Source organism: Panicum virgatum, chromosome 1N (genome assembly GCF_016808335.1).
Source record: "Panicum virgatum strain AP13 chromosome 1N, P.virgatum_v5, whole genome shotgun sequence".
NCBI lineage: Eukaryota > Viridiplantae > Streptophyta > Magnoliopsida > Poales > Poaceae > Panicum > Panicum virgatum.
Window position 1 is genome coordinate 49,331,824 of NC_053145.1, and position 13,514 is coordinate 49,345,337.

At 42.0% G+C, this 13,514-nt stretch overlaps 2 protein-coding genes across 2 annotated transcripts; one reads left to right on the forward strand and one right to left on the reverse strand.

Annotated features, from left to right (window-relative positions):
- Positions 1 to 642: 642 nt before the first annotated feature.
- LOC120656369 lies at positions 643 to 4,510 on the forward strand. The gene is made up of 6 exons (XM_039934437.1): positions 643 to 1,012; positions 1,128 to 1,202; positions 1,867 to 1,900; positions 2,444 to 4,010; positions 4,122 to 4,215; positions 4,292 to 4,510. Exons 1-6 carry the CDS (start codon positions 933 to 935, stop codon positions 4,323 to 4,325), a joined length of 1,884 nt encoding a protein of 627 aa, XP_039790371.1. The 5' UTR covers positions 643 to 932; the 3' UTR covers positions 4,326 to 4,510.
- A 735-nt stretch (positions 4,511 to 5,245) lies between these two features.
- LOC120656370 (putative RNA-binding protein Luc7-like 2) lies at positions 5,246 to 10,316 on the reverse strand. The gene is made up of 13 exons (XM_039934438.1): positions 9,976 to 10,316; positions 9,785 to 9,837; positions 8,953 to 9,121; positions 8,812 to 8,875; positions 7,909 to 7,988; positions 7,648 to 7,804; positions 7,436 to 7,497; positions 7,297 to 7,356; positions 6,958 to 7,016; positions 6,581 to 6,662; positions 6,390 to 6,439; positions 6,091 to 6,318; positions 5,246 to 5,790 (listed from the first exon to the last, which is right to left on the reverse strand). Exons 1-13 carry the CDS (start codon positions 10,120 to 10,122, stop codon positions 5,763 to 5,765), a joined length of 1,239 nt encoding a protein of 412 aa, XP_039790372.1. The 5' UTR covers positions 10,123 to 10,316; the 3' UTR covers positions 5,246 to 5,762.
- Positions 10,317 to 13,514: the final 3,198 nt, after the last annotated feature.

Genomic DNA, 13,514 nt, shown 5'->3' on the forward strand with positions numbered 1-13,514 from the left:
TATATTTACTCATGTGGAGTCCAACAAAATTAGATTTTCTATTTTATGATTTTTTTGTGATTTACTATGATTTTTCAAAGATTCAACTGAAATTTTTTTAAAAAAAGAAAAAGACAAAACCACGGTTACTGTAGCAAACAGTCTTCAAAACCGCTCGAGGGAGGTAAAATGGACGGTTTGAAAAGTTGAGGGAGGTGAAATACCCGGTTTTATAGTTGTAGGAGGAAAACCAAATTTTAGTGATAGTTGGAGGAGGTAAAATAGACTTTTGCCGAAAATTAAACAACCCTTCAGGTGATGGCCGATGGAACCATCATCAACCGAAGTGATGGGTAATCGCTCCCCAGGCAGACAAACCAAAAAAAAAGAGGGGAATTGCATTGTGTGATTGGTGAAAATTCTTTTTTTTCTAAAAAAAGTTTAAAAAAACACAAGGAGTTGGATGTAAAATGACGTTATGTGGTGAAACCTCGTGTAAACAGAGAACTTGCTCGCCAGAAGAAAAAAAACCTGGCCCAATTAATGTAAGAGCGACCTCGGGCCTCCTCGTCTCGGAAAAGGCCGGATGGCGACGCGCACGCGCGAGCGAGAGAGCGGAAAAGGGGTCGCGCAGCCCAACGGGCCTTTCACCACAAGGTCTGGTTGGAGGGGGAGCTCGCTCGGCCGCGAACACGCGTGCGCCGGCGCCGCCCGCGGCAGGCAAACCTGGCCGTGACGGCGGCCGCTCGGCTCGGGTGATTCCGCCACCACCAGGGTGCCGGGTCCAGCTCCTTCGACCCGCCACGGCCGCCTCCCGCGCGGCCGCGCTCCTCCGGAGTCCCGGCCTGACGCCGGCCGCCTAGCTCCGCGACCTCCCGCCCGCGTCAGTGAGCGCCCATTAACAGCGGCAGCTAATCCGTCCCTCCGCCCGCTATCTCGAGCGGCGGTGAGCAATGGACTTCACTTTCGAGGATGCAGAGGCACTGTCCTCGCTCGTTTCGAGTCAGGAAGCCCGCGTCGACGAGAAGCGGAGGTCGGTGCGGTCTCTCCTTCCGGATGACAGTGCCTCTCGTTTCTTCAATTGTTGCCGTGGAATGCAATTTTCTTTTCCACCCTTCATGAAATTTTCGGGGGCTCTTAATTTGCAGGTGGCTGGAGTCGATGATCCTCAAGCCGGATGGCTGCAGCAGTCGTGTGAAGCGACCGAAATTTTTGAACGAGGCGTAAGTGTGCGCCGACTTCCCATCCAAAAAAAAAAACATGGTCCCTTGAGTGTACTCCCTCCGTCCCAAAATAAATATAATTCTAGGACCAACCACACAAACCAATGCTAGATGTAAAATTACCAAAATACCCTTTATCTTTTGTGGTGAGTGAATAAGGTGTTAGTTGTCTTTTGTGAGAATCTTCTGAAAACTAGCTTGTCTTTTGTGGTAGGTAGGTCAAAGTTAACATTCTTTATGGGACAAATTTTGAACTCTAGAATTGCATTTATTTTGGGACGGAGGGAGTAGTGTGTTATTGCTCCAGTCGAACTGAAGTTGTTCATGCTATAGTGAATTTTTATTTAGCAGATTCAGGGCTAAACGCCTAAACCCCATCTTGAGTTGTAAGCTAGCTCAGGCATGTTGTTGTGTCTGATGAATCATTGTGTTTCTTAAGCACTCCTTGCATTGTAGATGCCCTAGAGATGCTTTGATACATTCTGAAAAGGTGAAAATGATTTTGCTAAATGCTATCAGTTGGGATGATGGCATCTATCTTGCTCTGAAATGTTTCCACACAAACTCTGTTTCCCTCATTTCCGTTCTCCAAAAATATTAAATTGATTAGTGTGTATGCAGTGACTGTAAAAAGTCTGATTGTTAGCCTTTTCTGCTTATGCAGGTACTTGCCTGAGTCATATATCAGGAGCGAAGAAGTAAGTGCTTGGTACTTTAGCAAGAACTATATATATACCTTGAAGTTTTGTTAGCTGGACACCCGCTGGACACCCACTTATTGAAATCCTTTCACTCTATGTTTAGGTCTTTAAGTTGTTACTGTAATATGTGAAGTAATCAATATTCCATCTATTCGTGTGTAACTGTTACTAACAACAAGTCAGGTGTGTACTCAATGGAGTTCATTTTGATAAATGTATAATGCTTAATACTTACGGAAGACCATGGTCTAGTGTCCAGTTAGGGGCTTATGTACATAATGCTCTCATAGTGTACTCATGATCTATATGGTGTTTTGCCATGTTCTGATCACAGTTCCATTTAATTGTGTCACTCCAGGATGTTTTTTAGAGTTTTAATTGTTATATAAATTTTCTTTACTTTGCAATGAACATACAATCATTTTGAGAAACCATTTATCACTTTCCTGATTTTTCCAGTTAACGTAACGGCGATTTCTGTTGCTTTATTTCAGTTCATATCATAAATGTGAACTTAGTTGGAACTACTTTTCTTTTCAGATATCTTGCAAGAAAGTGAGAGATAGCATAAAAAAAAGTTTGAGTTCGGAGTGCAATGGCTATAACCATCATGTAGTTCAGGACGGTCTCCAGCTTTTTCACTTCCAGAAAAAGGAAAATGAACCACTTGGTCCAGAATATCTGGGTATCATGCAGTGCACAATCAGCAAACTAACCTATGAAACACTTCAAACAGTGGCTTCTATTGTCAGCCATAACGAGGTTAGTTTTGATAAGTCTAGGCTGGCAATGGAAAAGATTGTAAAAGTTCACCTTACAAGTTACTTGGCAAACTTGGATCAAAACGATATCACATGCCAGTTGTTCAATATTTTTAGAAATCCATGCAGCTATCGATCTGGTTCTGTGAAGCTTGTCACACCTGTTTCACCACAACTTTTGTCAGCTATCCATCATGCTTTGGTTGGACTTGATGAGATGCCCATGCAACCTCTTGTTGCAATGAATATGAAGATTAGAGAAAAATCATGTACGCCAAAATTCGGGTTAGTTGCTCGCCCTTCCAGAAGAGGGCGTATTATCGGAGCGGTGAGGAAAAGATGCAACAAAATTCTAGCAGAGCTTGAAGAAGGTAATTACCTACCAAAGAATTTAGCAAAGGCCTTGTCAGTGGTGAACCTATATCAGAAGCAAAAGTTGAGAAGTGTGGATATTTCACAATCAGAGTTCTTCCCCTTTACAAAAGAAACTATATCTTTGCAGAACGATATCTTAAATGCTCTTTGGTCACTTCCACAGCTCAAGCACGACAAGCTGAAATTGTTGCACCCCATGCTGGATCAAGATTCTAAAGTTGAAAGCAAACATTTAAAAACAGCTTTGAGGAACTACTTGACAGAATGTTTGTTTGAATGTGATGAAGGTAGTTTACCAGATGAGGCCCTCCGAGCCATAGCCTTTATTAATCGGATTTCTGGATGTCAGCATTTTGTGTCAACTGAAGAGAAGGAGGAGGTTGAGGTAGATGCTGTCTTGAACTTAAGCAGTCATCTCCAAGCTTTGGCACATTGTTGTGTAGAAGAATGTTCATGTGGTGAAGATTTGATTAACTTAGGGAATGATAATTGCAATGAGGATAATGATTTCATACTTTCTGGGACCAGCTACTTCAATTTAAGCTCTGCGAAGCAGCAGATGCAAGAACCTTGCTGTTCCAGTAATATAGACACTGATGTTATGAGAGAGTTTTGTTGGAGCGTAACTGTTGGAGATACACATAATGTCTCTGGAGCTGAGTATTCTGGTTCCAAATCAGAAGAGATACCTAGGAAATCATGTCTAAGGACCGAAGATTCTGGATGCATTGGGCATTATAGCGGCAATGAAGCTGTTGGCAGTTTGATGGAGCCCTATGCAGACTTATCTGTCGATGTTAACCCCTTGAAAAAATCAAGATGTTCAGAGATTATTGGGATCTGTGATGAAACATCAATAGTGGCCCATAACCTTATCGGACAGATTATAGATAAATGGCTGCTCGTGGAGAACAATGAAGTGGATGAACCCACTAGACTCCATCTTGGAGGTGGATCTCAAAACCCCCAAGGTACACTGTGAACCATTATCGAACCTTTCTCTTTGTATCGTGTATACGGGTTTATACTTTGTAAGTTGTAGTCCCTCTGTGAGCTGATGGTTTTCTTCTTGCCTTTGCTAGATGATGACAATGGACCTGCGAATTCAGCAGAGAACCTAGAAGGTGACATTTTTATTCATGCTGTGGAACGTCTCTTGCCGAACTTGCCGAAAAGGTTTTGCCCTTCCCTTTCCATTATTCTTCTTCTGCGCAGTCACGTTCTATGATTTTAATACCTTGCATTTGTGCAGTTGCATAGACGAAGTCAAGAGGCTAATGAGCTGAGCTAGCAAGCACCGTGAGAACGACTTGCAGTGGCACCTAGGGACCCCATGGTTTTTCATTTTCTTTATTCCCATTATCCCATACAGAAGTGATCAGACCTATGAGTTATGTGGCTCAGGCACTTTATCTAATGTGTCGAGCACTTCCATAGTTCCATTTGTGGCATATTAACCCGTTCGGCTACCTATGCTACGTACACGTTACATATGGACATGTTAAGGCCTCGTTTTGGATCCAAACATAAGGATCGAAAGGTGGACTAAAAATTGACCACATCCCAAAGTGAAGCCTGTTACTTCTACAAACCCACGTAATTCATGCTAAAAGGAGGTCACGTATGAGAAAAGACTGAAATGCCCCCACCTCGAAACTCTCTATTAGAAAGTAAAATGACCAACTTTTACACGAATTTTCAAGTGGATGAGATCGGTCGAGTGGTCTCAGTTGGAGATGGGATTGCACGTGTTTACGGATTGAACGAGATTCAAGCAGGAGAAATGGTGGAATTTGCCAGCGGTGTGAAAAGAATAGCCTTGAATCTTGACAATGAGAATGTATGTATTGTTGTCTTTGGTAGTGATACCGCTATTAAAGGAGATCTTGTCAAGCGCACTGGATCTATTGTGGATGTTCCTGCAGGAAAGGCCATGTTAGGCCGTGTGGTCGATGCCTTGGGAGTACCTATTGATGGAAAAGGGGCTCTATCCCAACAGGTAAAAAGGGGCAGAATAGAGATCTTTTCTCTATATCCTAGCCTGCTTTTAGTCTACACGGATCTAAACAAAGGTATGACTAAATTTAGTCGGCTAACTTTTAATCAACTAAACTTTAATCATAGATAACCCAAACAGGATTAAAAAAATATGAACGTGACGCTTATTACTTCAGACGATTTACATGCAATTGTTACATGGGTCGTATGCAAAATGGCTGTACATGAACCTTGTCCATATTCATGTCCAGTGCAACTGGGTACTTCAGTCTAATAATCACCAAAAACTGTTGCATCCACTGATTAGTAATCTAACATGTTCAATACTGGGATTTTGATGCTCCCCTTTAGAACGCATCGACCAGAATACACCACAGCCCACAGGCACCGTGATAGTTCGTTGAGTAGAAACTAGTTTCTTGCCAGAAATCACCAATGCTGAATATCTGATAGATTTGGCAAAGCCAGCTTAACATAATTTAAGTGCGCACTAAAACATGACAACGCTACCACATTCTGTTTACACGACAATAGCATTCAGCTAACATTACCAATGATAACACATTGATTATGTCAGATCCTATCCCTTGGTCATTGCGCAATGCATATATTCCAGAAAGTGTTTGATGCCTTCCAGTCACAAGGTAGTCAACTATGCCACCTCTTAGAATTCCCCACAAGGAACAAATGCACGGTAAACCGTAAGCCTCAAAGTTTTGTTGCTTCTAGTACTGATCTCGACGTTCATGATGCCTGCAGTGAGATGCAAAAACAAAGTCAGGTGCACTTACCAAAAACAGTCATATAAATTTCTTTTCCCACATGAAATTGCAGTGCATAACCTTGCAATCAATATATTTATCTAGTTATCTTTCATAAAATATTGGTAAGTAAACCACTAAGTTGTAATATTCATTTTGAAAATCTAGTATTGTTTAAACACAAGCAATGTGTGAGTTATCCCATTAGCAAGTAGGAATGGCCACTTGAAAAAAAGCAGCTGTGGAGTTCCATTTTTATATGCTACCTAGAGCAGACTAGAAGCAAACATACCCATATCGATCATAATCCCTAGATCTTCCCCTTGGTGAACGTGAACGTGACCTGCGGTGGCTCCTCGAATCATAACTACGAGATCGCGATTCTCTATCTCTTCCCCTGTCATGGTAGCGATCATGGCTTCTTCTGCGGTCATAATCCCTGTCACGGCTGCTGCTGCGGTCTACTCTGTGGCGATCCCTGCTTGAAGCCCGCTCATGTGCCCCACTCCTTTCCCTGAACCTGATTAGCAATATCATAAATAGACATACTAACGACTAGCGAGGCTTTAAAAGGAGAGGAAAGATTATCACCTTCTGTCGTACTCTGCTCGGTCTACCTTCCGCTTTTTGTTCTTTTCTTCCTGTGCATATAAAAGGAAAAGAAACAAGATCATGTCACGCACATAAAAACAGCCAAGTACTAATAGAACTGATCAAATTCAGTGAAGTTAATGGTATCCAACTAAACCACTCCGAAGATCACATGATCTACAAAAACTAACCTGCAGTTCAGACAATCTCTCACGTATAAGCATATAACCCATATGAAGTTTCCCTCCAAAATGATCTGCCAGACGACGGTCACTGTTTGGCAGGAGGGAAGTTAGCTATGCTGGTAGCTGTAAACAATATGTTATCATGTAACGGAGTTTCTGATAATTTACTAAAGCCTTACAAACTAGGCTGCATGATAAGAATACGTATATAATAAAAAAACGCACATTCTTTAGCTGCAAAAGTAATCCTCGTAAAAGTGGGCCCAAAAGCCTGCTGGTGAAAAAGGAGGTACACGTGTCCGTCAAAAGCTGAAGAACTGGAAACCCCAAACTATTCATGGTCCTAGTAGAACAATCGGTGGAAAGGCTAAAGAAGAGTTTACCTGTCATATACGCTCAAGAATGCTCCACATATGTCACATAGGCGCAACTTTTGATCAGTCTAAACAAAAATAAAATATGGAAATCAATAACACCAAACCAAAAGAACAGAAGAGCAGTTCTATAACTCTAGGTTTTTGATAAGATTCCCAACAAAATATGCAAGGAGAAATTTACACGTAGAGATCTTAATCAAGTAAACCGTAAACAATACTAAACTACAAATAAAAACTCCCACCATATACATGAAATGGGAGGATATAAGAATTTTCAAAAAAAACTACAATTGAAATTACTTTCATTTCAGATGGAAAGGAGCACAGAAAATTCATCGAACTTACAATCTGGACATGAGCTGTCATTTTTGAAGAGTCTGGAATAGCCTGTGGCCGGGAGCTCAGCTGGTTAGAAATGACATTAAAACTTTCAGTCAGCTGATAGAAGCCCAACATAAGTTAAATATTAAAATAAAACACCAACCTTCTTCAGAGCTTCTGCCTCATCCAACAATTTTTGAGCTTCATCAATCATCCCATTCTCACCTGTTTAACATAAAATTGAGATATCACTATGTACCTCATCATATACACAAGGAGACGAGGGGAGGATAGCCAAATGTCAATGATCCGAGATTTGAGTTTAGAAGCTAAGGGCAGAGAACTATTGGAAATTAAAGAACAACATGTAAATACCTAGTTCTTCTGCCCTTTTCAATTTCTCATTTATCATTTCTTGTGTCCGTGCATCTGGAGCAGCAGGGGGAACAGGTGCAGTTGTTTGAGTGGCATTTTGAAGTGAATTTATTAAAGAAGCACGATCTTTGTTGAAAGCCTCAAGTAACATCTTTGCCTGAAATAATATAGCCAGCAACAAATAGCAGACAAAATTGTAACCTTGAAATGAATTAGTACAAAAACAAGAATCTGGTAAGAAATTCAGCTATCTGAAAATACCTGTTCTTCAGCCCTCTGTTCTTTTAGCTTGTCAAGTTCTTCAGTGGCCCGAATTTTTCCCTCGGTGTTACCCTCAAGATCTGGAGTACACAGATTATGTAGTGAATATTAACAAATTATGTATAGACGTACAGGTACATCATACACCAAGGTAATGAAATTAACACGACATAATTTGCTTCAACAGAAAAGGAACACTAACAACAACAACAACAACAACAACATAATTTGCTTCACTTAGTGAAAAGGAACACTAAGTGTAATCTAAATAATAATTGCAGACCTAGAAAAATATTCCTAAGCACAGGCACGTTCATTCAATTGAACAGAACCTCTATAGGCACAATCACAAGAAAATTACTAGATGAGTTAATAGAGAAGGTCATAGCATTTAAGGAAGCCTGATAGCTCAGATCAAATTTCCATACCTCCACTCCACAGTTGAGAAGACCGTTCATGTGCTAAGGGTCCTTTTTAATACATTTTATGTTATTTTGTATAACTTCACGGTCAAATGAGGTTAAGAAAAAAAGGGTAAAAAAAACAACCATGCAGGAAAGTGTTATAGCTAGGGATTATTAGGTTACTTACATAGTTTATGGCCAAATATGAAAAACACTAAAAGAAACAAACCATAGATGCCAAGAACACAGCAAAATTTCCTGTTACTGAACAATTGTCATGTGAAAAACATAAAACCAGACAAGCTAACTCAAGGAAAAATTAGAAGGGGAAAAAATGCTTTTATCAACCCGTCACCATAAACATGCAACCTCTAACAACAAGAAGCATATAGCAGAGCCAATGAAATCATATGCATCGATACTCATTTCTTCACTCTTGATTATGGTTGTTGCCATCAGAAAGTTATAAGAAAGCACAAGTGTATTTGACCAAACTTACCAAAAGCATCGATATCCTTCATCTTCTGCCTAATTTGTTTGGATAACTCCATTACTTCTTTAGTCTGCATTTGCAAGCACACATATATTTCAACTGAACAATAAAATTTGTAGAAGGGAAGAAAGGTGAAATAGAATGTACCTGTGTAACCTCAGTGACAGAAATAGCAATGGCTGCTTTTGCATCTTCCTCCTCCAAACGCTTAAGGGCTCTCTGAATCTTCCTTTCACACTCAACAATTAGCCTTTCAATTGTTTCTTCCAATTCACGGTCATAGTTGTCAGTACCTTTTGCTTTGGCTTCCTCATATCTAGCACCAAACTCAGGAAGACAGAGCAGAGTAATAGCACCCAATTGCGATAATAAAACTAACAAACAGATGGCAATAGGGGAACATGTAGTTCAGAATGATGATAATAACTAAGAGAAGACTTGGGAATTCCTTAGGAGAAATAGAAATTTTAGAGCTGGGCCTGGCCTCAAGGAGTGCATCAAAATAACCCTGAGAAGCCAAATCACCAATATTTGCTCACATTGTTGAGCAACAGGACCCTTGATCCCGAATCATCCATGAAGCAATATGTATGTTCAAATCATCACAAGCAGTATGAAGCTACAACACAATGTTCATGGTAAAGTATAATATATACCAAAATATTTTATTCTTTATCTCAATCATCATGAAAGTCACAAGATCCTAATAATCTTGCAGCAGCATCACATACAGCCACACGGGCCACAATTTGCAAGCTTACATCGAACCTATTAGTCATTAGACATGTCCAATTCATTTCACCATCACCTCAGACAACACAATGCAATTAGGCAGACAAAAAAAAAAGTTATGGGCCAACATGTAATGTTCTGAATCGATGAGTATGTTCACACTTCAAAAAAGTAGACCTCACTCGAAAACTAACCTCCACAAACTACAAACAAATAAAATAGAGCAACTCTGGACTTGGAAGGATACTCTTTACGCAGCTGCAGCGAGTGCAACTTCGGGCACGACCCCATGTCCATCTTCTGCAAAAAAAAAAGGATTAAAATCATCACAAAAACCCCGGGAACCGCGCGATAACCCCGATCAAGTCGAGCGTTCTAGATCAGCGCGGGAATGGAACCGAGCCGGGAGCGGGGAGTGAGGGGAACCGGGGCACTCACGGTGAGCTGGAAGAGGTCGTGGGGGCAGAGGCCCGCAAGGTAGAGGCGGCAGACGTCGCGGTCGTAGTACTTGCGGCTGACCTCCCGCACGTCGCCGTTGCGGTTGGCGCCCATGAGCTGGTCGAGCTGCTTCCGGATGGCGTCCATGGCGCCGCGCGCGGTGCGGGGCTCCCGTCCCCCAGCCTAGGGCTTCCACCTGCGAAGGGGGCGGCACGAGACGAGACGGCGGCAGCGGCGAGGGATGGGATCGTTCGGGGGATTCGGAATTGCAAGAGGAGGCAGACGAAGATGGATTGGGTTGGAATAGAACGTACTGGATGCCGCTAGACGGGTAGAGAGTGAGGCGGGCGGTTCGACACGAACACTTTACACGTCATAACTTTTGATGACTGCTTAAATGGATACTAATTATTTTAGCTTCAAGGGAATCTATAACTCTTGTATAAATCATCTCCACTAAACTGCATTAATTACTATCTCTTTCAAATCTGGTGTAGCCACATCAACTTGATAATTTTTAACCACTCGATCTACGATCCAACGACACCAAAACATTTCAGATCGTGCCTCTTGCCCCTATCACTCCCACGCGGGCCCGCCACGCCTGCCCGGTCTGCGCGCACCATCGCACAACAACGCCTTGTTCACTCGAACAAGACGGATGTGAATCATTTTCCTGCTCGGCCTCCGCACAACAGCGCTGCCCACTCGGCTCCCTCCCTTCAGCTTCCTCCCGAGCACCACCAGCAGCCTCGACCCACCTCCACCCCGCAGTGTAGCCCGCTATTAATGATGCGATGAAGCACACACCGCCCCACACCACCTCCGTCCAGCAGCTCTCACCCCACCTCTGCACAACAGCAGCCTCGACCCTTTGCATTTCCCTATTCATCTCAGCGCCGCCTGCTATCAATGGTCATCCACCACCTCCACACCACCTCCGTCCAGCAGCCCTGACCCTATGCCTTTCTCTATTCAGCTTCCTGCATCTCCCTGTCTTTTGCGTTCTCTGTTTAATTATCCCATTCAGTTATGCGTTTCATTTGGTGCTTAATTCCCCTGTTTATATTTGTGTTCGCAGTCATTTGTGGCCACGATAATGTCGTGCTCCGTCTTCATCCCATTGCTTGCTCTCCTTTTGCTCAAAGCTATTGGCCCCCAAGTCTCCCATTGCTCCTTCTGATGTAGACCTGCGCTGAACCAATCTGCACATTGGGCAAGGTAAAGTTACGTTAGCCCTTCTACTTTGATAAGCTCTTTCCATCCCCTATGAACTGATAAATGACTTCTTTTAATTTTCAGACCCCTCTCTGTTCGTCGATAGCATTCCTTTCAATTTTTGTTCCAGCTAAGGTTTAATTTCCAAAGTGTCTCTGAATTTAAAGTTCATATTTCTTAAATTTCTATGTACACTTCATATCTCCATAACAGGAAAAGCCAACCAAAACAATGTCTCCTTCCCTGAAGCGGAGCCAGAAGTGCGTCTCCGCAATGAGGCTGCTAGGTCAGCGTCACCGCCATGCCGGTGGTGTTAATCATCAAGCCCGTCATAACTCATGACCCTGGCGGTGCAGGACAACTAGCGCTGTGTGGTCACACACAAAAGACAGACTGCAAGCAGGCCTTGTGGACTATTATGACAATGTGATCTCACGGCGGACGGCGGTGCTACACGCAAGCAGCTCCGGTTCATGTTCGATGGCACGCGAGTGAAGGGTGGAGCACATGCATGGGGGTTCTCAACATGGTAAGCAGTGACAAGCTAAGGTGGATACTTAATTATATCCATATTCTTTTAGTGATGACAAATTATATTTGCATGAATATATGGTGCCTCCTCATTCTAATTACCAGTAATTGGTCTACATCACCTCATGCATAAATAAGAAATTCTCTTTATTGTACCCACATATATCTTAACTAAATATAATAACAAAAAATTACTAAAGATCTCACAGCAACGCGCGGGGAATCACCTAGTATAATTTGATTCTTGGGAATATAATTCTGATAATACATCCATCCTAAATTACTGGTCCGTTGGCTTTTCTAAATAAATTATCTGTTTGGGTTGTTATGCACTGTCCACCTTCTAAGCTCGCTTTCCTCTTCAGCGATACTTAATTTCTCTTACTAATTGATGATCCCGTCCCTCCTCTCAAACATCTCAAGCAGTTTTTTTACCTCAGATATCTCTCACCATCAGATAGGGTCGTTCTTACCATCGCATCTATCACTCGACATCCACCATCACCATCATGTTGGTCATCCTTTTTCTAACCCTGATCGTCTTCTCCCCCCCAACTCAAATCTCAAAAATACCATCACCGCCATCTCCAATCATGGGATAGAGATGAAAGGGAAATCTGGGAGCTGTACGTGATTTCAGATTATATGCTGTCTGTTCCTCACTTCCACGTCGACAACATTGGCATGGATCGTTCGATGTAGTTTACCTTTTCTTTTTTTTCCAAAACCGAGCCCGAGCTCTGATTTCATTACCTCGGCTCGCAGCAACGAAATTACAAGAAGTTTTGGTTTTCACTACCTCGCAGCAACATTGGCATAGCGCTCGATGTAGTTTACTATCTTGTTACGGCAGTTCTTTAATTTGGACTTGTGATTTGGGAATGCAAAGTTCCCGTAGATCGAAAGAGATGAACTAATTTTACTGCCTACTGCATTGGGGTACGCGAGCGTTGTGAATCTTGATGCCGCGTTGGATTGTTACCAGCAAAGACGTCGTCCGTACTCGTCAGATACTGCTATACGAGCCTACGGCTACGAGTAGCACCAAGAAGTGATTGGAGAAATATTCTGGAATCCTGAAGAAGAATTATGCAAATACAACGCACAGTCGTACGAAGGCAGCGGGCCCGAAACAAACAATCCATGCACAATCCACACACTTACACAACATATTTTCAGAGGTGGATGCAGTACTTATTCCTAGTTTTCGCAGTTAAAGAGACAGGACGTCTGCTCCTAAAAATGATTTTTAGAGACAGATCATTGTGTGACCCACCTACAAATTCATGTGCAGAAAATAAAAAAGTCAACAAAAAATTAAAACAACAAAACAAAAAGGGAAAATATTCATACTTTGAAATTCAAAAAATTATTATAAATTCTCTAATAGTAATAACTATATAGTATCTCATATAACTCAAGTCGAGGTTTCCACAATCTTAATCTCAGGCATATTTTTCTTACTCTATAGTTCACAATAATTACAGTGTAGAAATTTTATTTTTTTTTATTTTTCAAGACATCAATCTTTGGATAAAATAGACAAATATTCTAGGGTAGGTCATATCATCATCCATCCCTAAAAATAGTGAAGCCATCACTCGCCTCTAAAACTATCACACTCGTCCTAGAAATGCCACCATTTTTAGAGGTGGTGATAACGTCACCCGCCTCTAGAAATGCTTTTCTTAGTGGCGGGTGACGCTATCAGCCGCCCCTGAATGATCTAGGGGCGAGTTGACAGCTACACTGATCGCACCATTTATTTTTTTGACCTACATTTTAAAAAA